Source organism: Aplysia californica, unplaced genomic scaffold (genome assembly GCF_000002075.1).
Source record: "Aplysia californica isolate F4 #8 unplaced genomic scaffold, AplCal3.0 scaffold00420, whole genome shotgun sequence".
NCBI lineage: Eukaryota > Metazoa > Mollusca > Gastropoda > Aplysiida > Aplysiidae > Aplysia > Aplysia californica.
The window spans coordinates 50,794-77,402 of record NW_004797690.1 but is presented as its reverse complement, the minus strand read 5'-3'; the positions used below and the strand labels follow the sequence as shown (position 1 = coordinate 77,402).

General features: G+C 40.4%; 1 protein-coding gene and 1 long non-coding RNA gene across 2 annotated transcripts; one reads left to right on the top strand and one right to left on the bottom strand.

Moving 5' to 3' along the window:
• Positions 1-1,286: 1,286 nt before the first annotated feature.
• LOC101848677 (MAU2 chromatid cohesion factor homolog) lies at positions 1,287-26,609 on the bottom strand (the record flags this gene model as incomplete). Its single annotated transcript, XM_013085950.1, is given in 15 exon segments — positions 1,287-1,759; positions 4,331-4,458; positions 6,736-6,826; positions 7,896-8,007; positions 8,994-9,071; positions 9,299-9,426; positions 11,192-11,257; positions 12,076-12,153; positions 13,563-13,666; positions 16,474-16,564; positions 17,890-17,963; positions 18,602-18,677; positions 20,016-20,171; positions 25,684-25,806; positions 26,514-26,609. Coding segments are annotated over 15 exon segments (1,467 nt in total), but the record flags the coding sequence as incomplete, so codon positions are not given.
• Positions 22,239-23,993, top strand: LOC118478210. The gene is made up of 2 exons (XR_004858895.1): positions 22,239-23,161; positions 23,455-23,993. It is a non-coding gene; the product is annotated as an uncharacterized LOC118478210 (long non-coding RNA).

Here is a 26,609-nt window from a genome sequence, read left to right as displayed (position 1 = left end):
CAGATCTGAGAGCGTTCTGAAACAACCTCAACTTCCTGGGAAGCATACAGTGCAAGCAGCCATTTACAGGCGCTTAAACACTAACATACTGACAATATCTTTCGCTGTCTATGGCCGGGTACCCATTCTCACCTGGGTGAAGTGAGGATAATTCATGTAAAGTACCTTTCCCAAGGACACAACGTCGGGCCCGCGGCTTGAACCCCCGAACCTGCAACCTCACGACTGCGAGTCCGGTAGTCTAACCACCAGGCCACCGACGCCACTAAGTAACATTAGACACTTCCTACACACAATCATCACTATGCGCATTCGAACGAGTGAACACAAATATTCCTTGCAACTCGTGAAGGCGGAGACTTTCAGCCGACCAGGCTGTGCACAGCTTCGGCGACATTTCTATTATGCCGACAACTCTACACTTCCACACACAACACTTTGCAACAAATCCCTGACAGAGCAGACACCCTTGCCAAGAAGGGAGCATCACAAACACAACCTCACAACCCAGTATCACAACAGACAGCCAAGAACATCATCAAATGCAACACCAGGGAACAGTGGCTGAATGGATGGGCAATGGGCAAAACTGGAAGAACTGTATTTGCACACATGACAGCCCCCAACTCTAAAGACGCAATAAATTCCCTGAGTAGAAGAGAACAAATCACGATATTTCGCCTGCGAACACAACACATACCACTAAATTCCTACCTTAATAGGATCCGCAAGGATACCCCACCCGACTGCCAGGATGAAACAGTACCACACCACCTCTTTAACTGCCCAGCACTTTGTGACCTTCGTAGCACCTACCTACCTGCCTCCCCAGACATCGGAAACACTCTATACAGCGACAAAGCACAGCTGATTAAAACCTGTCAATTCTTTGCCATATCGACAGACCGAAGGGCTAGAACCCAAATGGCCGCTGGATCGGAAAAGTAAAGTAAGCAACAAACTTCATGACAAACAGACATTAACTTGTTTTAGTAGAGGTTTTACGGCGCTCGCAACAGTATAAGGTCATATGAGCGCCAAGGGGTGGATGTCAACAAAGAAGTCCTTACAGGGAATCAGACTTACTCTGCTCACCTCTCTAGCTTCAACAGCACAAAGTCTGCTTCAACTATCAAGGCACCCCGGAAATAGCGGGTCACAAAAGTGTGACAAACATACAAAAGAAGTAGAGAAAAAATGACGATAGCAAGGATTAGGAAAGAAAAAGCAGCAGTTCCCTGTTGCAGTTGACACAGTTATGAGCGTGACATTGATGAATCAGCCCGTTAACAATTACAATTCTACTGTGCTTAAGAACTCGAGATGTTAATGTCCTCCCCTTTGGGAATGGCCTAAAGACATCAACTCCCCTTTGATGATACCAACAAACACCAACAGTTAACGTTTCCCACCAGCCTGAGCACACAGGCGTGTTCTGTTATGCAATCCCACAAGGTATGACCTCAGATGAACACATCCTCTTTACACACGACACCAATATATATGTCCATTTTAGCCGCTGCACTCAACGGAAGCCGTCCGGATATCCGGGACAAATGAACTGTGCACTTAGTCGTCGTACATACGGTAGATCCAGAGGGCCTACCATCGACGTTTCACTGGGTTGCGACTGCTACGGTAAAGCTACATGGTACTCTTGGCCAACAACTGACCGAAGAACGCTGCTCTCTGGCTACAGCATGGCTGTCGACGTTGAGGCCGAGCTGCTCAGGTGGAAAGGACATGGCCCATCTGTCCACTGAAGAAAATAAAAATGGTGAAATGGTATGGGTTTTAGTTTTAGTTTAGTAGGGGTTTTTCGGCGCTCGCAACTGCATAAGGTCATATGAGCGCCAGAAGACTAGAGCTGTTACAAGAGAGTAACAAACATAAAAAAGATGAAGGGGAGATAAGGACGATAGATGTTCGATAGGAAAGAAGAAGCAAACCACACCAGAGCACCCGCCAACCACCCACTGGTATGGGTTTAACGCCCCTATCAACACTATTAGGTTATTTAAGAGGCGGGGCCTCTGAGTTTTACGTCAATCTCAGAAAGGACCAAGCCAAGTGGGAAGTTCGTGTAAAGTGCCTTTCCCAAGGACAAAACGTCGGACCGAGCTGAGGCTCGAACCCCTGAACCCGCAACCTCACAATTACGAGTCCGGTAGCCTAACCACTAGGCCACCGACGCCATCTCTGTCCACTGGGAACACAACAGAGAAAGAAAAGATTGAGAAACAGCCCCAGTGAAAAAGATGGAACATTGAAAAAGGAAGTGGTCATTTGTACAGTCGGTTATCTTGAACAGGTTAATAATAATAATAATAATAATAATAATAATAAATTGCACTTTTATTGATCCCAGAAGGGCAATTTGGTTTACATGGCAAACATACATACATACATTAATTATAAATATATGCACAAATACTTACATAAATACACAACATTACACCAATACACAATTTACAAACATGCCATCACAGTTCACTGTGCAGCGCCCTGTATTTTGAGCTAAGGTTGTCGTGTCTTGCTCAAGGACACACTCCAGTGACCACCCATCTGATCCCCATGTCACTGACACTTGCTTGACATAGCTTGAGTCTAAACTCACTACTCACTTAGCCACTGGAGCCCCACTAGAGTAGATTCAATTGTACATCATAAACTTGCCCATACCGGAAGACTATGGTATCATTACAGGGCATCAAGATCTGCCACTTGGGTAGGATATTTCAATTTGTTCTTACATATTTCTAAGTTCCCCTTATCGCTAGTGCTGGGCGGCGAGGTTCCCGGTTATTGAAAGCTAGGAATCGTAGGAATCGACTCCGAACCCAATTACTTACTTTCCAACGATGTTATTTCTTCCTGTAGTTACCTGGTAGCTCCGAACATCTTCGGGATTTAGAATAACCTTGATTTCGGAACACTTGATGCTTTGTAGATTTTACTGATTAAAGGAACAGGTAACGGCTGGTTTACGTAAAAAGGAGTCGGAACTTTTCTTTCGTAGCATTCGTCTTGGGAATCGGTTCCCGACTAGATTCTTCGCCCAGCTCTACATATCGCGATAAAAAAATAGGAATCCCTCAATAGCAGAGAAAACACAGAAAGATGTACCCATGCTGCTACAAATATGGCTTACCGAATTTTTTGCACTTTTGAGACATTCAAGAAAATTTGATTAGTTGGTTTACAATACACTTTTAAATATTAAAAAAAAGGAAAGGTCTAAATTAAAGACAATGGGCTCGTATTTACAAAATATTTTAACACTAAATGATGCACTATGCATGAAGACTTGGGCCATAATGGAAGCACCATGACAATATGCAACCTCTGTTTGCATCAGTCACTTTGTGTGAACTTTTCTTTCAGAATGGAGATCGGCGAGTCAATACCCCAAATGCACAGTGCCAAAAGTGAACTTGCTGATGGCCTTGTTAGAATGGGTTTCAAAATGTGAACGAAAAATTCTATTTCCTCGAGTCAGTTGAAAGACATTCTAAAATTCCAGAGTTTTTGTGATTAGATTCACATTTACGGGTTATTGTGATTATATTCAAATCAGTTTTTGTGATTGTATTCACATTCACAGAGTTTTTGCGATTATATTCAAATCAGTTTTCGTGACTATAATCACATTCCCAGAGTTTTTGTAATTATATTCACATTCCCAGAGTTTTTGTAATTATATTCACATTCCCAGAGTTTTTGTAATTATATTCACATTCCCAGAGTTTTTGTAATTATATTCACATTCCCAGGTTATTCCCAGGACCTGGCAGTCTCTTTCTTTCCCCCCCCCCCCTCCCCTTAGACATCAAGGGTAGTTGACAGCTAGTTCTTCAACCAGCACTGATTTTTACGTACGCGGTCGTTCTTCCCACTTTGAAGGACCCCTTGCCTTTCCCAGGAACCACATTCCATTTGAAAGTACTGTAATTTTTTAACCCTGTCCGTACGTCGTGTTTTACTATCGTATCCATACGACGTGGGGAACTCTCTGCCACCACTTCTTTCCAAAGAGGAAATTTACTCGTTAATCCGATCCGTACACTTCGTACAACAGTCTCAAAATATATTTTTGAGAAAAACTGAAAGTTTCAAAGAGATCTTCGCACTAAAAGTATTCTAAAATGTGAAAAATACAGCCCTGAGGGTACAAAATGATCCCAGGGCGTAAGGATAGGGTTAAAAAAATACTGATGACCCCCCTCCAACCCCGAGTTCATAACTTGTTGACCACATTACTGGGAACAATACAATCTCGTTAATTTACCACCATGCCTCTGTTGAGCGACTGACGGCAAGGTATTCTCACCTGAATAATGCCATGTTCCGGCATCTTGGATGACTGAAAATGATCTTTGAGAAGAGCCTGGGAGAAGCTTGTGTGCATGCGGTAGCCCTCTGCTTCATTCACCGAGTCTCCACACTGATGGTACAGATCTTTATGGTAGGAAACAAAAAAAGGTGAGCTCATTTAACTCGCTGTCCAGTCAGTTTAGTTTTAGTTGAGGTTTTACAGCGCTCGCAACAGCATAAGGTCATATGAGCGCCTGAAGATTAGAGGTGTTAGTTTTAGTTGAGGTTTTAAGACGTTCGCAACTGCATAAGGTCATATGAGCGCCAGAAGATTAGAGGTGTTAGTTTTAGTAGAGGTTTTACGGCGCTCGCAACTGCATAAGGTCATATGAGCGCCTGAAGATTAGAGGTGTTAGTTTTAGTTGAGGTTTTAAGACGCTCGCAACTGCATAAGGTCATATGAGCGCCAGAAGATTAGAGGTGTTAAGTTTTAGTAGAGGTTTTACGGCGCTCGCAACTGCATAAGGTCATATGAGCGCCTGAAGATTAGAGGTGTTAGTTTTAGTAGAGGTTTTACGGCGCTCGCAACTGCATAAGGTCATATGAGCGCCAGAAGATTTAGGTGTTATAAGAGAGTAACAAATATAAAAAAGAAGAAGGGGAGATAAGGACGATAGATGTTTGATAGGAAAGAAGAAACAAGCCAAACCAGAGCACCCGCCAACCACCCACTTTGTCAAGTTAGCCCCCCTGTTCTGTTCACCCATACACACCATTGACAATATTTATTTTTGCTAAATGTAAATGAAGACTACAGGGAAAAAACGACGGCAGTCGCAAACTGAAAATCGTGAGGGCACCAATTTTGAACCATTGTTGACTCATAACTGTATTTCTCCAATCAATGAGTTGAGGAGGGGAGATCAATCCATAATCTTCCAACTTAGAACACAACATGTACCCCTCAACCAACATCTCCACCGAATTGGAGTAAAGCAGTCTGCTGCCTGCCCACTATGTGACTACCCCTCAGAGACAGTGGAACATCATCTGTTTTTCTGTAGAAAACTAACTGATTTGAGGGGATGTTTTCTTCCCAAGCTACCCCACACATCTAACTGCCTTTACTCCTCAAGACAACAATTAGAACAAACATGCAACTATTACCGAATGGCATCATGCAGAAGAGTTAACGCTCAGATGCTACTGGATCGCTAACAACAACAACAACAACTGTATTTCTGTTCAACTGTCTGTTGATTATTGTTGTCAGATTACCCATTCAACAACACTTAACAATAAACCACCAGTCAAACAAATATGAAGTTATGAGTCCACAAGCTTTTAAAATTGACACCCTCGCAATTTCCAGTTTGCGACTACCGTTGTTCTTCCCCTGTGCTGATAAAATGTGATCCCAACCCCATTGACACAATTTAGATCATTTAAGAGACATGTTTCTGACCCTGTCTTATCAGGGCCAAGCTGGGCAGAGAGGGATACAACACCTCAGCAGAAAGACTGAGATACTCGATGAAAATTTCTACCCACTCAAAGGCATCGGGATTTTAAGAAAAAGAATGCACATGAACAAATATTCATAAAAAGACAACTGTATGAGGAGAGAAACAGATAGAGAGTTTTAGTTTTAGTTAAGAGTTTTACGGCACTTGCAACACAATAAGGGCATATAAGTGCCGAAGATTAGAGGTGTTACAAGAGAGTAGCAAACACAAAAAAGAAGGAGGGGAGATAAAGACGATAGATGTTTGATAGGAAAAAAAGGAACAAACCACACCAGAGCACCCGCCAACCACCCACTGGGAGAGGGTCTGCACAAGTCCATATAGAAAATAGACACAGCATGGGTTTTGCACAGAAGACAGAAACAACACTGCTCCATTGTGAGCCTCGTGACAAAAGCCCAGTCCCGTTTCAAAAGCATCACCACAGGAAGTCCGCTGGTTTATCATCCTATGTGTCTGATTGACAACAACAACATCATCCTAAGCTTTTTAGTTTTAGTAAGAGTTTTACGGCACTCGCAACTGCATACGGTCATATGAGCGCCAGAAGATTAGAGGTGTTACAAGAGAGTAACAAACACAAAAAAGAACGAGGGGAGATAAAGACAGCTGTACTGAGGAAAAAAAAAAAAGAAAAGAAATACATGAAAGTTTTTAGTTTAGTTTTAGTAAGAGTTTTACGGCACTCGCAACTGCATAAGGTCATATGAGCGCCAGAAGATTAGAGGTTTTACAAGAAAGTAACAAACACAAAAAAAGAAGGAGGGGGGATAAGGACGATAGATGTTTGATAGGAAAGAAGGAGCAAACCACAGCAGAGCACCCGCCAACCACCCACTGTGAAAGTTTACTATGAACGGAAGATCCGATGTAGCAAAACACAAAGAGCAGTAACCTTTGAGGAGTGACGACGCCCACAACTGCACGTGAACATCGGGAATTTTCCCAGCCAGCTGCATAGCCGGAGTCACCAGATTCATGGCTTCCTGTAACGACAGTTGAGGGAAAAATAGGATGAAATAAAATCTGTAACTACAATACAAACCGACCAGGCTCTGCAAAGCTTCAGCGGCATGGGTATTAAATATTCCGTTAATTTTAACAAAGAATGATACAGGAAAATAATAAGAATTTATACAAACTTTGCGTACAGACTTCAACAAATTTCTTCTCCCAAAAAGCCATCCATCGATTCACTCAACTCCATTGCTCAAAAAGCATTATCCAGTAAAAGTACTCAGGGATGCCCTTGTGATTTTTATTTTTACGAAAATACCTGAATAATTTACAAAGTTGCATTTTCACATAAAAAGACAGTGAACAGATACAAATAACAGAGGGTTAAACAGAAAAGAAATGATAAAGAATACTGACTGTTCTGCTAATGAAAATATAAGGGGAAAATGGACACTGTGATAATAAACACGACAAGACAATCAATCATAATTTCCTTGTACAATAGGTAGGTGAGAAACAAGAACTTCTCAGATCCATCCCACTCTCTTTTTATCCATAAAAATCATCTCCATGGGACCACAGCTGAAAAACAATTAAAAAAGATGATCATTTTCAAGACCCGCAGGCTTACCAACTTTTTATAAAACCCAATCTGAGACGCCCAGTGCTATAACTTCAGATTCTTCTTCAGGTGTCAAGACTGGAGCAGACATTGACAATTACGATAATCCCATTCCTTCTGGCTGCCTTGTCTTCTTGTCTTAGGTTCTTGCAGTTATGTGTTTTTTCAAACGAAGTGCATACAGACCCGGTAACTGGGAAGAAAGTCACGAAGTATACAGACCCGCTAGGGGAAACTTGTGATTTCAGAAAGTTATAGCCCCCTCTTGGCTCAGGGCAGACCTAGGTTCTTCTAGATCTTTGGCCGAGGTCTAGATCTAGACAGACAGACATTAATACATAAACCACAGATCTAGTTTTGAGGCCTAGAGATCTAAATCTAGATCTAAATGAAGATTGCGGAAGTCTTTTCGATGAAAGATCGATCGTTCACAGAACAAGGAAAGGCACAAAGAGTCGTGAGATCTGCGGTCGCACCTGCGTGTTTCCCAAGGACAGAAAAATGTGGCCCAGTAGCACCAAAGAGCAGGACGTCAGTCGGTTCAAATCCTCAGCGTTTGCCATCTTCAGAGTCTCCCTCAAACAGCGCCTGAGAGATCACAATAATAACAATAGTAAGAATAATAATAATAATAATAACAATAATGATGATGATAATAGTAGTAATAATAATAACAATAATAACAATAATAATAATAATGAATAATAATAATGAAAGTAATAATAATAATAGTAATAATAATGAATCATGAATAATAATAATAATAATAATAATAATGAAAGATAATAACAACAACACCCAAAACAAAAAACACAATGACAGCATTTATACAGCATATATCCATGCTCTACAGAACGCTCTGTATAACTATTACCACCAAGACAGACCTTAGAACACAACCTAGGCAAAAAATTCTTTGTTTAGAAGGTCATGATGGGAAATACAGTTTGTAAGTGATCAAGTTGTTGTTGTTGTTGTTATCGATCCAGCAACAGAGTGATCAAGGAAGAAGACAATTAAGGTAAATAAATAACGATGTGGGAAGCTGCTGTCCTTTTTGTACATGTTTGTCTTGGACATGCGGCCGTTAGATCCGGTTTTACTCCATCTATTGGAAAAAAAAAATTGCTGCTCAGTTCCTGAAGACCTTTTTAACACATGCATGAAAGAGTTTTGTGGACTGAACTATCAGTCAAACTAGAGGAGGTAGGAGATAAGTATTTTTTATGCGGTTGCATGACAATAGCTACTTAACCGTATCCGTACGTCGTGTTTTACTATCGTATCCATACGACGCGGGGAACTCTGTGCCACCACTTTCCAAGAGGAAATTTACTCGTTAATCCAATGCGTACATTTTGCACAGCAGTCTGCCAATATTATTTTTTGAGAATTACTGAAAGTTTCAAAGAGATCTTCGTACTAGAAGTATTCTAAAATGTGAAATATACAACCTCCAGGGGTACAAAATGAGCACAGGGAGTACAGATAGGGTTAAGAGTGGCAAGCTCAAAACAGATATTTGAAAAAAACCCCCCCCAAAAATCCTTACTACAGAGACTGGGGAAACTTACTTGGCATCCGTAAAGTTTGCCTGGAAGAAAAACTGCAGACCTTTGACATAGTACGCTGCTGCCTTCAAAGTATGAGACCTGTGAGGAAATAATTTTTAGTTTTAGTAAGAGTTTTACGGCACTCGCAACACAAAAAGGTCATATAAGTGCTGAAGATTAGAGGTGTTAAAAACAAGAGAGTAACAAACACAAAAAAGAAAGAGGGGAGATAGAGACGATAGATTTTTTATAGGAAAGAAGGAGCAAACCACACCAGAGCACCCGCCAACCACCCACTATCTTTAGTTGTTTATCGTTTGTCTCACCCAGTGGGCATTGTTTCAGGGTTGATTGACTCCACCAAACCGAGCAGTTCTGCCTGATGATTGGTCCGCAGGTAGACAATGGCAAGGTTCAGGTTGATAAAGTTGATTAAGTCTGCGGCACCCGTCATCTGAAATCATAATTCAAACAATATGAGATCAGACAACCTCAAATGCAACAGAGCCAGTCAGCTCGGCACTTAACTTACAAAAGGAAACATAAAATGGAATTGTTTTAGTTTTAGTAAGAGTTTTACGGCATTTGCAACACAATAAGGTCATATAAGTGCCAATAATTAGGTGTTACAAGAGAGTAACAAACATAAAAAAGAAGGAGGAGAGATAAGGACGATAGATGTTTGATAGGAAAGAAGGAGCAAACCACACCAGAGCCCCTGCCAACCACCCACTCAGTCAGCTCTGCACTTAACTTACAAAAGGAAACAGATAATGGAATTGGGACTGAAGCTTAGGCAATTTTTCATAAAAATGAAATTCATTATGTTTTAGTTTTAGTAAGTGTTTTACAGCACTCGCAACACAATTAAGGTCATATAAGTGCCGAAGATTAGAGGTGTTACAAGAGAGTAACAAGCACAAAAAAGAAGGAGTAGAGATAAAGACAATACATGTTTAATAGGAAAGAAGGAGCAAACCACATCAGAGCACTCGCCAACCACCCACGTTCATTATGAGTTGTATTCACAGCACAAAGAAAAGATAAAGTTGGGGATACAATCAAAATAAGATAAAGTTCAAAGCTTACACAGTAAGGCTGAGAACAGAGAAGGAAATCTTCACCACTCCACGCACAAAAAGCAAGACAAAGACATACACACAGGGATGGAAACACAACTTTCCGCGGGCTATACAGATGTGGAAAAATACACTTATTCAAGTGAAGATTAGTTCACATAGTAGCAGGACACGCTGTTGAAAGTAGAAAATCAAAATTACCGATTTCGGTCACATAAGGAGGTCATATAAGTGTCAAAGATGAGAGGTGTTACAAGAGAGTAATAATAATGATAATAATAGATAGCACTTGTATAGCGCATATTCCCGCTCAGCAGCAGGCTCTATGCGCTTTACACTATATTATTACCCCAGCAGACCATAGAACACTCCAAAACATTCTCAGCTTCCCGGGAAGCATACAGTGCAAGCAGCCGATTAAGCGCTCAAACACTAACAAACTGACAAGATCTTTCGCTGTCTATAGCCGGGTAACCATTCCCACCTGGGTGAAGTGAGGAAAATTCGTGTAAAGTGCCTTTCCCAAGGACACAACGTCGGGCCCTTGACGGGATTCGAACCCACGATCTTACGGTTGCAAGTCCGATAGCCTAACCACTAGGCCACCGACGCCACAAACACAAAAAAGAAGGAGGGGAGATAAGGACGATAGATGATTAATAGGAAAGAAGGAGCAAACCACACCACAGCACCCGCCAACCACCCACTGAGGGGTTTTGAGGGAGACTACATGGCCAATGCCCACCACATTGACCCGCCTTGTGGGTAGAGCCTGTTTTCTGCTCTTGAAAAGTTGGCAGCTATGAATACACGACTATATTAACCCTATCCAGGCGCAGTGTTTTCCTATCGTATCCATACACTGTGGGGAACTCTGTGCCACCACTTTCCAAAGAGGAAATTTACTCGTTAATCCGATCCGTACGCTTTGCATAGCAGTCTGTTAGAATGATTTTTTGAGAAATACTGAAAGTTTCAAAGAGATCTTCGCACAAGAAGTGTTCTAAAATATGAAGAATACAATCCCGGGAGTACAAAATGACCCCTGGGCGTATGGATAGGGTTAAAAAGTCTCTCCGAGAATTTCTAAAGAGTAGAGAGCTGTCAAACACAGGGACAAAAAAGTAGAAAACCATTCACCTTAACTGCCGTTTTGAACTGAGCTTCTGCAGCTTCCATGCAGTTCATTGACATAGCATACAGCCCCTGAAGGAAAAGAAAATGAACATGAGAAGTCAACATTTCATACAAGACACAAGATGAGGAACGAAACATACAGCCTATGTTTTCAACCAAGCATATTTGGATATGGCCGCTTTAAACATTTTTTTCACCTCATCTCGCCGATTGGTGATGTTTACCAGTCAGTTTGTTTGGATTTCCCCCAAAATATGATGGCAAGGTGTTAAGGACAAGCGGGCTAACCCAGATTTCGGGGGTTTTAAGAAATCTTGACCTATACCAAAAGTGGGCATTGCCCTTCCTATAGGAGAAGTTTGGTTTCATTGGATCTCGTTCCCAGGTGGATCTTGGCCTTCCTCTCTTCCTCCTCCCCTAGGAATTCCATTTTAGGCTTTGTCTTGCTATATTATGGACTGGCTTCCTAAATGTGAGCCCAATTCACCATAATCTCTTTTTCTAAATGCAAAGAATTTTGCAGTATCTAAAATATAAAACAACAGTATGAAATTTAAAATATTTGTTACAAAATTATAAAAACATACAATTGTCTCACACCTCAAAAACAGGAATGCCAAATGATTTTTTTTTTAAACCCTGAAAATGAGCGGAGCATCACATCTCACCTAAACCGAACCTTGTAAAGCTTTTGAATGAGCAAACAAACACATATTCTCTCTTACCTCTCCCCATACCTTTGCAAGTGGAAAAAAATGGGAAAAAAGGACATTTGCAATCCCTGTAAAAATCAGTAGCATTTACACAAAAATGATACCACGGGCATCAAAATTAAACTTTTATATTCTCTTCATCTTTATCCAAATAGTAACTGAGTAAATGCTTACAATGAGTGTGTGAACTTGTGCACCATGGGTGGTAAACAGCCGGGGCTGCTGCTGGCACACATGACAGGCTTGAAATATCTGGTGGGAACGAGGAAAAGAACATACATGGTCCTGAGTACAGATAAACTAATAAACAAGGCATGTTCGTATTGCAAACAATGGCTCTCTCTCTCTCTTTTTTTTAATAGTAGAGGGTTTTACCTGCTCGCAACTGCATACGGTCATATGAGCGCCAAGGGGTGGATGTCAGCAGAGAAGTCTTCAGGGAATCAGACTTACTCTGCTCACCTCTCTAGCTTCAACAGCACAAAGTCTGCTTCGACTATCAAGGCACCCCGGAAATAGCAGGTCACAAGAGAGTGCCAAACATACTAAAGAAGTAGAGGAAAATGACAACAGTAAGGATCAGGAAAGAAAAAGCAGCAGTTCCCTGTTGTAGATCAGGCACAGTTACGAGCGTGACATGAATCAGCCCATTTACAATTATACTGTGTTTGAACGAGAAATGTCCCCCCTTTGGGAATGGCCAAAAGACACTATAGTCAGTGGCACTGCCCCGGGGGGAGTTTGGCTCTCTTAGAACTTCACCAAGTCTCAGAGGCTATAAGAGCCAATAACTCTTTAAACCCCATCGGACACTGGGAACGTCCAGCGGTAACAACTCTGTTCCCTGTCGGAAACAGGGAGCACCGAGCACTAGTGACAACTGTTTCATTTAATTTAGTGCTAGTTTTTTCTTGTATTTCGGAATGATTCCAGATCCAAAGTTTTTTAGTAATGAGTAAGCCTTTGTTTCCGCCATTTAGAAGTTAGAGGCAAGCTTTTGGAGTCATAATGAGACAAAAGCATCAGGTTTATGTGACTTTAAAAAAAACTCTGAGAAACGGTGGAAAAAACTTAAGGTTGAACGAGTTAAAAAAGATGTTTCTTGCTTAATTAACTGAGAGAACAGCTGGTACAACAACATGACGTAAATGATAGAAACGTTTTTTGTCAGTGAAACGAAAATAATAACTATGTTTTCATGAAACAAAGATGAGTGCTAAGTTCTTTCTGACAAATGCTTTGAATGGGCCCCTTGTCCGGCAAATGACTAAATTGTTCAACCTCATGAATTGCCACAGATTTATTTCCCACGAACAAATCAGCATTCCTTACACAGGAGCAAATATAAGCCGTTACCTCATGAATTGTCACAGATTTATTTCCCATGAACAAATCAAGAGCAAAAATATAAATGTGAAGCGTGCTGACAAAATGAGTTACTTCTCGGATTTAAGCCTTAAGGAAATAGATACATCATGCTTATAGGTGAAGTTTTTACAATTTATATGTATGAAATAATAAAAGACAGGTTATAGTTAAAGAATATGGCATCAATAGAAAATGTGCAAATTTGACCCTAGTGTCGATTTTTGGCCAATATCGCCATTTGTGGATTGCGAGACGTAACTCATTTTGTCAGCACGTCTCACAAATGCTGTTACCTCTTGGATTGCCACAGATTTATTTCCCATGATGAGTCGACACATGATGATGTGTTCCAACAACATGAGCTGGAACGAGGACAGCAACGGATTGCTATCCATGACTGAAACCACACCAAAAACAAAAATAGTTACAAATCAAGTCAAAATCTGCCACATCTAAATGGACCAACATAAACAATGTTCTCGTTATCGTGGACATTTTATAATATATATAAATTCTCCAAAGATTAAAAAGTCAGTCTCATTCATAATATGGATCAAGTACTTTGTAAGACAAGAATCTCAATGTACTGTTGTCAGGATCCGTTGCATATGTCTTGATAGTGAGATGTAGAGCAATGGACGTAAGTCTAAGACTCCGTGTACGATCACACAAGTTACGCTTAATCATTTCCTATACGCCATCAAGAAACCACACATCCTCAAACCACTCAATAATAATAATAATAATATGAGGGGGTTCAACAAATCTTTGGTCTGGGTGTGAAGGAATCACGGTAGAGTAATGAAATTTTGCCAGCCTTCAGACAATTTCTTTGCAGCACACCATACAAATTTTCAGGAAATCTGACAATAATAAGGCACCAGTCAGCGTGTTTAACGAAACAATGCACAAAAACGTTTGGTTTTTCTTTGCTTAAGCTGTGCCATGGAGTCTGTTGAATATCACTCAATATTCAAGTTTTTACATTGGCAAGGAAAATCCTCTTCAGACATTTTTCAAGAAATGGTCCAAGTTTAAGGAGACAAATGTCCTCGTTTTAATACTGTGACGTACTGGGTAAGAAAATTCAAATCTGGATTCATGTCGGTGATGGATGAAGATCGTGAAGGGCGCCCATCCTTTGTGGTAACTGAAGTGAAAGTATCCAAAGTGAAGAAACTGGTTCTACAAGACCGACGTACAACTGTTGAACAGCTCTCAAGTGAAACGGGAATCAGAGTTAGGGTCAATTGAAACAATTCTCCACGACCATCTTAACATGAATAAGGTGTCTGCCACCTTTTGACAAGTGAGCAAAAGAAGCAAAGGGTTGAGTCCGGCAAAACTCTCCTTTGAATTGAGTCCAATGACACAAACTTCTTTAAAAACATAATAACTATGGATGAAACATGGATTTATCATTTTGATCGAGAACAAAAAATGTCCTCCATGCAAAGGAAAACCCCTTCTTCTCCCTCACCAAAGAAGGCAAAGGTAACACCGTCAAGTGGAAGGTCATGCCGTCGTGTTTCTGGGACTGTGAAGGTAACATCATGACTGACTACCTGGAAAATGGAAAAACAGTCACGGGAGACTTCTACTCAGGTTTGATGATAAAACTGTGGTCCGAATAGGTGAGAAAAAGACGTGGAAAACTCCGTAATGGAGTCCACCTACTGCATGGCAACGCCCCTGGGCACAGGGCACAACAAGCAGTCCAGACAGCAGAACAGTGCGGCTTTGAAATCCTGCCACACCCAGCTTGTTCACCAGACCTAGCCCCTTCAGACTTTTTTCTGTTTCCTAATCTTAAATATGCGAAGACTGTTCTACTGTATGGTTCAGAGACATGGAGGCTCACAGCATCAGCAGCAAGGAAACTGCAGAGCTTCGTAAATGGATGCCTACGAAGGATAGTGGCGATCAAGTGGTACGATCGAGTCACGAATGCTCAACTGTGGGAGAGAACAAGCCAAAGGCCAGTAAAGGAAGATATTCAGGTGAGGAAATGGAAATGGATTGGACACACCCTGAGGAGACCCCCGACAAGCATCATCAGGCAGGCTTTAACGTGGAACCCACAAGGAAAGCGTAAGAAGGGGAGACCAAAGATGACATGGAGGCGAGCCGTACAAGTGGAAATTGAAAAAGCGGGGACCTCATGGAAACAGATAGAAAAGGATGCTCAGGACAGGCTTCGCTGGAGTAATGTTGTTGATGGCCTGTGCTCCACTGGGAGTTAAAAAAAGGGCAAGAGAGAGAGTCTTAAATAATTCGCTGAAAGGACGTCATTGATTTCCATGACAACAAGGACCCCATTGAAGCTGTGGAAGACTGGTTAGGGGCCCATTCTGGGTCTTTTTTTTTCTCAAGGACATTTGAAGGTCAAAGAGAGGTGGCAGAAATGTGTTACTCCGTATGGTGACTGTGTAGAGAAATGGAAGAATGTGTGCCACGTTAAAAAGCTTTATCTTTACTCCTTCATATTTAGACCAAAGACTTCTTGAACCCCCCCCCCTCGTAATAATAATAATAATATATGACATTTCTATAGCATTCAACCCCAATTAAAGAACACAAGTTCCGATTGCTTTACAAGTAACAACGAAACTACTCTAACAGCCACCTGTATAAGATAATGATTGTCCAAACTGCTACTTCCTGGGTTTTTTTCCTTTGCGTTAAAAAACCCATTATAATGACAGCGTACTGTAAGACGTTCCCTTTTCTCCTCCGCAATAGGAGGCCGGCCGTCCTAAACAGTTTCGACTGTGCGATAACAAAACAGTAACAGTACATTGTGTTCTAACTAAAATCTAGATAATACAAGGTCGCTTTTAAGCACAAGGGGGCTATCCCGAAAAATGCTGTTTTGAGAAAATCGAAGGTAAAGTTTTTGCCCCTTGTTCAGTTTCTTTAAAAGACAAGGAGAGTTTTCTCTATAAGCAAACAAATATACACACCAATGAAACCAAATTTCTCTTGTAGGTAAGGCAATGCCCACTTTTGGTGGAGGTCAAGATTTCTGAAATCTTGGTTAACCCGCTAGTCCTTAAAAGCGACCATATCTCGTTATCTAAAAAAAAAAAAAGAAGACTTTAGCTGACATTTGAATAAATAAAACTTTTATCTTTTTTAAATTATGAGGCAGTAAATTCCAGATCTTCGGCTCAGGACTGATGTAAATATACGCTTTCAACTCACATTTCAGCTTTTCTATCTGCATGAGAGCTTTGTCGGTATATTTCTGAGCCTTGTCCATGTATCCCGCTTGCATGGAGTGCATGACAGTCACCTGAGAAAACATACAGGCAGTCAGACTCATTAGGAAATCCATTTCAGAAACATTTCATACGAGTCACGACGCAGTGGAATCAGGCAGTCAGACTCATTAGGAAATCCATTTCAGAAACATTTCATATGAGTCATGACGCAGTGGAATCAGGCAGTCAGACTCATTAGGAAATCCATTTCAGAAACATTTCATACGAGTCACGACGCAGTGGAATCAGACACTCGTCATTTTTGGGCAAATGGAGTTAATGGTTTAATCTTAAAGCTTGTTGATGATTTGTCCTTCTTTCCGTGAGAATTTTACCATTTCAGAAACATTTCATACGAGTCACGACGCAGTGGAATCAGGCACTCGTCATTTTTGGGCAAATGGAGTTAATGGTTTAATCTTAAAGCTTGTTGATTTCTCCTTCTTTTGGTGAGAATTTTACTCATCTATCTGGAATAGAAGTCGAGATATTTTGGATTGAAGGAAGTGGGGGTAACCTGTTTTCTGAGGTAAAATTAGCGAGAAAATGGCTACCAAAGTTGGGCAACTTCTATGGCTTGAGAGTCCTCGAAAACTCAAAATTTCTATATTTTGATCAATATTTTTCAGTAACATTCCCATGAAAATGTAGTTTTATATTGACATAAAATGTGTTGAGCCAAAAAAAATTAAAAAATTGTCAAACTGGACAAAAAAAGCCTGTTTCTTCGATTTCATTATTTTGACGATCGCTTGATTTCACTACGATGCCTCACACATATACAAAAATTCCTTATTCATGCTGTATTATCACTAGTTCTAAAAGTTGTACTGGGTGTTAAGACTTTACAGCTCTTTCTTCTTCACATTCCGAGACAGAAATTTTGTCCATGTTTATTCATACCCATTGTAACAACCTGGGGGGTTTTTTTTTGGTTTTTAAAAAAATATCCTACCAGCTGACCTCCACGGTATAAAAGAAATATCAACAGAAACTATTTTTAAACTAATCTTTCCCAAATGTCAGTTAAGAGGAAAAATACAAGTACAACACACCAATGGTGCTGTATTCTTCATGTGGAGAGAGAGAGAGAGAGAAGAATGGTTATTTGGCCTGAATGGCTTTAGTGATAGTAATGGCAGCATTTCTAAATATAATAAATATGAAAGCAAAGAACAGATCATTTACGGAATTCAAAAGTAAAATTATTATTTACTTATTATACTTGAATCTACAAAATAGTAAAAGAAATGTCAAATCTACCAACAGTTTCTTACAGAGGAATTGGAAAGTCAAAACTGACTATTCATGAGGTGAAAAAAACATGAGGAAGAAAAGCATTCCAATAAGATCTCACCAAGTACACGAGAATGCACATATGTTCCTTCGGGAGCCACTGGAACATTTCGGCAGGATTTGTCACAAGGGGCTCTGGACCACAAGGAAGGAAAAACGAAAAAAGTTACAATATCAGTCAGCGGTTCTGAAGTCTTGCATGCAAGTGAATAACTTTTCAAGAGAGTTTAACAAAATTAATGTACTGGTAAAATTGACTCTTCACACTTTTCACCCACGCCGTGCGCAGAGAGCGCAACACTTGTCCCCATGGACCGGGATACAGGTGCGGAACATGCTACATTACACCGTCGCCGATCGGAGTCCCGTGGGGGCATAGTGTTACGTATCAACCAATGACAATTATGATTATAAGTTAACATTTTCTTCATTTATCAATTAGATTCCAGAAAGCTCATTGTGCGACGCAGAGAACATAATCTTCATTTAAAGTATGCACAACACACATCAGCAAGTACTCAAAGATCGAATTCTTCACCAAAAAAAAAACCTTCGGTGAAACCCGATGTTCAGTTTAAAACAAAAAGATTGAAAGACGCCAAGATCTGTCTTGAAAGACTGTTTGCGGCAGCAATAATTTTTTTTTTTTTTTTTCCCCCATCCTTCAAGCCTGATAGATATTGGCCACAAGAATACAACACAAAGCCGATAGCAATTTAAAAAATTTATAAACACCAAATGTAAAAAAAAAAAGAAAAACACCACAAACTAACCATCATCAGAGTGGTTGTGTGCGATGGTCTGAATACTTTGCTGTAGCTGTTTCAGCACTGGTTTGACGCTCTTTACCTGTAGAAGACACAACATAGAGAATAAATACCAACCGGAACAAACAAAAGAAGAGGAAGAAGAAGAAGAAGAAAGAGACTAAGAGAAGGAGAAGACGAAGAAGAAGAAAAAGAAGAAGAAGAAATAATACAGGGGGGGAGGGGGGGAGACTGGTTAAACTGTAAGCAGCAGATTTTTTCTTCTTTTTTTTTCAGTTCAAACAGGTGTCAGGGTTACAGATGTAGCTTAAATTGAAGAAAAAAAATATATAAATCCAGGATTTCATTTGTATTTCTGTTTATCTTTGTTTTTGGATTGACCATGTTCACGTTAAGTGGGCTCGATACTTACGGGCACATCATTTGTAACTAAACACAAAATGAAACAACTTTTGTCACAAGCAGTAAGTATGAGACAAAAGATACATGTTCAACTGTTGACACAATCAATTACGAAAGCAAAAAAATCTAGATTGAATGAGGGATCAGAAAATACCAAATGTAAAAAGTGCCCAGAGCGAGTGAAAACCAGTCCCCGAGGCCCTAGACCCGACCCGCGAGCTCCCTTAAGCGGACTCCACAGCATCTTCACCGTACACAGGAGGTGGTGTCCAGCAATACAAGTTTCTACCGGAACCTACAGCCACTTAGTAGTTATTTGTGCAACTACAATAGTAGAAAAATTTGTTCAAGCCCATTACAAGAGCGTGATCACCTTATAAATACTCTGAAATATACGCAGAACAGAGAGACATGGAACACATCTCAGACGTGCATAAAGAGGATCCAGGTTTTCCTGAACAAGTGCCTGAGGAAGCAACTGAGGATCAAATGGAGAGACAGGGTCACCAACGAGGAAGTATTAAGAAGAATGAGACAGAGCCCAGTCAGAGATGAGGAGGGAAGAAGGGTTGGGCAATGGTTTTAGACAAGGAAGTCAAGCAGCTGCATAACAAGGAAAGTGTTAGATTGGAACCCACAGGGTAAAAGATCAAGAGGAAGACCAGTGGAACCTGGAGAAGAGTCACGGAAATGGATGTACCGAAAAGTGGGAAGACATAGAGTGACATCAAGCGACTAGCCCAGGATAGGGAAAGGTGGAGAGTGTTTGCTCGTGGCCTATATCCTGATCCAGGGTGAGAAAGGCAATGATGATGATAGGCAGAACAAATAATCTGTGACAGGCTGGATTAAGATATCACTTTCCCACAGAAGGGACTAATTTAAAACAATAACAACAACAACAACAGACAACAGTCAAATCTGAAACGTTTCTTGTTGCATTGAAAATTTCTAAAAAACATAAAACATAGAAGGTTTTTTTAAAATCACAAAAGTAAAAAACATGCTTTTGTCGTACCTGGCCAGCTATGAGATAGTGACAAACTTGTAGCACAAGGAAGAACACTTTGAGATATTCCTTGTGTAAAGAGCTGCCGGTGAAGGACTCAATGAGGCGGCCTGCTTGTGTCATGCTCTCATTCACAACGGGAATGTTTTTGCTGATTAAGCCAATCTGCAAATCGAAGAACAATATAATATACATATAGAAAACATTGGACTGAAATATTGTGCTGTCTGTATTGCCTTTTAATATAAAAATAAACATGCATTAAGCTTTGCCAGTCTCTAGCATTGTCAAAAGCAAAATTATATGACTTAACTGCCAAATTCACTACCATTAATTTCAGAATTGTGCAGAGGGTGGTTGGCGGGAGCTCTGGTGTGGTTTGCTTCTTCTGTCCTATCAAACATCTATCGTCTTTATCTCCCCTTCTTCTTTTTAATGTTTGTTATTCTCTTGTAGCACCTCTAATCTTCTGGCGCTCATGTGACCTTATGCAGTTGCGAGCGCCGTAAAACCCTCTACTAAAACTAAAAGAGTTGTGCATTCACGTGGTTTAAATATATAAATGAACATCCATCTTGGGTCGGTTTTTTGTTTAAACAGTGTTTACCGAGTCTTGCTCAAGGAGAAACTCCAACAGTCACTGACATGACATAAGAACATTCAGGAACTTTTTTAGTAGAGGTTTTACGGCGCTCACAACTGCATAAGGTCATATGAGCGCCAGAAGATTAGAGGCGTTACAAGAGAGTAACAAACATAAAAAAGAAGAAGGGGAGATAAGGACGATAGATGCTTGATGGGAAAGAAGGAGCAAACCACACCAGAGCGCCTGCCAACCACCCATAATTTTGGAACTGGATCTTACTTGAAAGTCATGTTATTACACACAACAAAGTAGAACATGAATAGCCATTCAGTCAGACGAACGATAAAAGTCTACACCAACTACTTGGGCTTTTGTAAGCATTTTACAGCATTTGTAACAAAATTAGGTCGTAAAAGCACCGTAGATTAAAGGTGTTACTTGAGTCGCATGTACAAGAAAAAGGAGGGGAGATAAGGATGATAGATGTTTGATAGGAAAGGAGGGGCAAACCACACCACACACCAAAGTACCCCCTAACCATTAACCAAGAACATCTAAAACTTTCAGAACTCAAGGAATCACTAAAGAAGTAACACCATAGATGTATCAGTGTCTTCATTTTTACCATAAACACTTTGCAGTCACACAATAACATCAAGAGGCTAGCCCAGGATAGAGAGAAGTGGGGGGTGTTTGTCCGAGGCCTATACCCTGGTGCAGGGTGAGAAAGGCAATGATGAGTCACACAGCCGGCAGTACAAAATACCTCATCTGGTCACCAGTCAGGAGAGCAACTGCAACAGACTTCTCGAGCCTGGCGCAGAAATGCGTCAGGTGACCAGAACGGATAATTTTCTCCGGCGCATTATTCCGCAAAGTGACCACAAAGTGTTAAGACACAGCTTTGGTAATAATAAAAATTGTCTAAATAAAAGCACCTCCTCTGAAACATGGGTGTGAAATCGGGAGCTCGTCAAAAGAAATGGAAGAGACTGACATTTTGCCCTTAATCTGGCAATTTTTCTCAATTTTTTATTATTTTTATGCCCTTTTAAGGCTACATTTCGGTATGATATGGATTTTGCTTCGAAAAAATCTTTGATCTTGATCAAAGGCACCAAAAATATAAATTTGCAGTTCTAAAGGATACTTCAGCTTTGAAAGTCACCAAATTTTGGCGGCCATTTTCTCGCCATTCTTACCTCCGACACCAGGCAACCCCCACCTCCTTCACATACAAATATCACCACTTCTATTCTAGACGGGTACGTATATTTCAAATCAAAAGCAAGAAAAATAAACAAGCTTTAAGATGATACCAATAATTCCAAATATATATATGCTATATATATAGGCTCTTGGACTCGCAACCCTAAGGTCGTGGGTTCGAATCCCGTCAGGGGCCCGACGTTGTGTCCTTGGGAAAGGCACTTTGCACGGATTTTCCTCACTCCACCCAGGTGGAAATGGGTACCCGGCTATAGACAGCGAAAGATCTTGTCAGTTTGTTAGTGTTTGAGCGCTTAACTCTCAGCAGTTCACTGAAAGGAAAATCGTACGAATTCGTACGATGAGCATCGGGTGTAGATCTAACAGCAGAAATCCGTTCCTTTTTACATTTTGATGCTTCTAATACCTTTTTTATCATAAAAAAAGGTTGAATCTATATATTTTTCATAAAAATAATCATAATTTATAAAATATTGTAAAAATTTGGTGCACGGAAAATCAGCGTTTGTTTACGTTCTCTCCGCCGCCATTTTGGATTTTGGGAGAAGGCCAGCTGTGAAGTTTCTACACTAAAAATCGGAAAAAAGCGTAAAAATGTCGTCAGATGAGTCTGATATTGACCTGAATGACTCAATGGATGAAGAATCTGATGTCTGGGTACCAGAATCGGACGATGAGGGTCCCGAGGACGGAAACCAAGCCCCGACTTTGACCAATCGTGATCAAAACAACAGGTTAGTGTTTTGTTTACATCCTGCCTATGCACAAGAAAGCCTATAAAATGTATTCTAGTGGGTTTAGGCCACTGGTATTGTTACTTCAAGCTTACAGAATAGTTATTTGTGGTAACCTGAAGTTGTGAAAGCATGGTTTGCCTCTAAAAAAATTTAATTAACTTTTTTTATGTGCCTAGCTACGGTTGTCATGTTATTGTTTACACAGCAATTCCTCAAACAGGAAGTTTGTTTTTGTTTACACCTCACCCGTGTGCAGTAGCCCTATTCCCTGCTAAGATTTTATCATTGTGATAATATGATGATAATGACAGAACAGCTTTGTTCAAGGTCTGCCTCTGTCTAGATCTAGATCTAGATCTAGAAATAAGTGCCTATGACATAGGCCTTATCAACATGTCAACTTCGACTCCGCCGATAGCGTCCTAATCCTTTGCTTATTTTCTTCCCTCAGGAACTAGCCGCAACCTCCACGTAACCAGTCTTACGCGGACCAGGATGATGGCCCACCAGAACCACTGCCTCAGTTTAGGCCTGCTGTGCTGTTGGCCTGCATCTCCCTGACTGTATCACCCGACAGGACATCCGAAGTTTTCTGACGCCAGGTGAGAGCATTATTGCACGGAGTACGAGAAATTTTTATTTTTGTAATTGCTTTCTGTTTGCCCTTACTTCACTCCGACAGGCAGGTGAGTTCTCTGATTCACATGTTACACCTGGGGACCTTTGTTATTCATTTGTAGAAAACACTCTTGATGCCATTATGTAGTTAGAACTGATATTACCTTGTGGGCCAGGATTTTCTGACAGTTCGATTGATGTCAGTGTTCCAAGCAGACTATCCTTTCCAAATGACTTATGTAACTTATGTCTTCTTCTTGTCTTCTTATTTCCTCAGTATCCTTCTTCAAACTGTTTTTCTGCACTGAGATGGAGAATCAGATCTGCCTCTTCTCTTATGAGTACGCCCCGATGACAGGACCCAACAAACCATCTGTCTTTCGCTCCTGGGAGGATCTTGACTCTGAGATGTTCCTCAAGTTCGTTGGACTGCTAATGTATATGTCTATTGTTCGTCTCCCAAATTTAGAGCTGTACTGGTCTACGAAAACCTGTTTTCATGGACTATGGGCAAGAGCATACATGAGCAAACTAAATTTCATACAAATTCAGTCTTTTTTAAAATTATGCAATCCAGACACTGAGCGAGATACTGATAAGCTACGGAAAGTTAGGTTTATGCACTATTTTTTGAGTATGAAATGTATGAAGTATTGGCAACCTAACCAGTGTGTTAGCATAGATGAGAGGATGGTTCAAAATAAGGGGAGATACAGTTTCAGGCAATACATAAAGGATAACTAAATGGGGGATGAAGTTACGGGTGGTTGCAGATTCGATGAATGGGTACACATACAATTATGAAGTTTACACAGGGAAGGATGTGGGCACACTATTGGATATTTTTGTTTCAATAAAAATAGAAACTGTTTGCTTGCAGAGCATACTGTAGAATAGTCTTTTGCCACTTACTACAATTATTGGACAGTTGAGTAGAAAAATGTTTTTTGTTTTAGGAGAGGTTTTACAGCGCTCGCAACTGCAAAAGGTCATATATGAGCGCCAAGGGGTGGATGTCAACAGAGAAGTCCTTACAGGGAATCAGACTTACTCTGCTTTCCTCTCTAGCTTCAACAGCACAAAGTCTGCTTCGACTATCAAGGCACCCCGGAAATAGTGGGTCACAAGAGTGTGACAAACTTACAAAAGAGGTAGAGGAAAATGACGATACTAAGGATTAGGAAAGAAAAAGCAGCAGTTCCCTGTTGTAGTTCAGGCACAGTTATGAGCATGACATTGTTGGATCAGCCCATTTACAATTCTATTGTGCATTAGGATGAGAAATGTCCCCCCTTTTGGAATGCCTAAAGACACTTCAGTCAGTGGCACCGCTGTGGGGGGGGGAGTAGAATGTTTTTCCGTCATGGACCACAATGATGTAAAGTACCGTACTACAATATTTTTGTCTATTTTTCCATGAAAATCTCTGTTGGTATTGGTATTTTGTATGAATACAGTGTGTTCTTGTCATTTTGAAATATTTGGTATTGCCTTGTCTGTTTTGAGTGCAATTTTGTGGATGGAAATTGACTGGAAAGTCATTGATGTTTATTTTTTCTATGTCGCGTCATTATTTCTTCGCGAAACATGATAAATGTATCTTTTGTCAAAAACCTTGTAACTTTTTATCCTTTTTTCAATATGCATGAAATTTGGACACACATTGCAAAATTGGAAGTGCTTTTACTCCATAATAAACTTTTTTGGGTATCTTAGAACACTTTTTTTTTTCTTTCTTTGTGACTGTTACATGTTGGGAAATTTTATCTTTTTTTCCCCTGTCCCTCCCTCTAATAACAGAGCACTACATAGACAACAGTGGTCATATTATGATGAAAGTACCTTCATTTGATAGGAAATTCAATTTCCTTTCCAATGGTATGTAATTTGACATACTTTCTGTGGTATTTTATATTCTATGGTAAATCATACTAACCATGGGTGCCGTGTAGGCGAAAATGGTCAAAATACCAAGAACTGCTGAGAGTTAATCAGCTGCTTGCACTGTATGCTTCCCGGGAAGCTGAGAATGTTTCGGAGTGTTCTATGGTCTGCTGGGGTAATAATATAGTGTAAAGCGCATAGAGCCTGCTGTTGAGCGGGGATATGTGCTGTATAAATGCTATTTATTATATATATATATATGTCCAAAAATAGACAAGCGTCTGATTCCACCTCCTCTTGACACATATTCATCGGGTACAAACCCATAACCTTTCAATTACAAGTCTGACAGCCTAATTATAATAATAATGATAAATAACATTTGAAAAGCGCATACCCCCGCTCTACAGCAAGCTTTATGTGCTTTAGACTATATCTTTACCCCAGCAGACCACAGAACACTCCGAAACATTCTCAGCTTCCCGAGAAGCATAAAGTGCAAGCAGCTGATTAAGCGTTAAAACACTAACAAACTGACAAGATCTTTCCATTGCCTAACCACTAAACCATCGAATCCACTACAACAGCTACCGTCAATAGAGGAGAAACAGAGAGTACTTACCATGCCCCTGCTGAGCATGAAGAGTAAGCGAGTGTACTCAGACCTCACCGACAAGGCGTAGTCTGCTCCGATGCCCATCATGTTCATTGCCGCTAGCCAGTCCTTCTCCGCTGTATGAAGTTGCTGTAAAATATTTGTTTTAGTTTTAGTAGTGGTTTTACGGCGCTCGCAACTGCATAAGGTCGTATGAGCGCCAGAAGATTAGAGGAGTTACAAGAGAGTAACAAACATAAAAAAGAAGAAGGGGAGACAAGGACGATAGATGTTTCATAGGAAAGAAGAAGCAAACCACACCAGAGCATCCGCCAACCACCCATAAATATTTGTTTGTTTCCATTTATCAAAGTACATGTCAAAACAGTATGGTATAGCAAAATCCAAAAGCTGAACATAATGAAACTAAAGACCTTAGAAGATCTTGCAGCAAGTAAAGGAGTCTTCATTTCGAACAACAAATTAGACTAATTATTTATTTTTTTAAGTAGAGGTTTTACTGCGCTCGCAACTGCATAAGGTCATATGAGCGCCAGAACATTAGAAGTGTTACACGAGAGTAACAAACATAAAAAAGCAGAAGGGGAGATAAGGACGATAGATGTTTGATATGTGGAGCAAACCACACAAGAGCACCCACCAACAAACCACAATTAGACTTTTTTTAAATGTATATGTTTCGCCCGTACACACATTTCCCTCCGCCAATTTATTCTTTTCATTTTGAAGTTTGCGAAAACCAGCACAAACCAACAAAATGAAAAAGACATGAGGGAAGAGAATTATTATTGACATAGAGCTAGGGGGAAAAAAAACCTCTAATATGATATACTCACGGCTAACTGAAATAGAAGGCGACAATGCCAGTACGGGGCTTGCTGAGAGAGTTCAATTGCCTTGAGCAGTATAGGTTTCGCATGTTGGGGCTGATT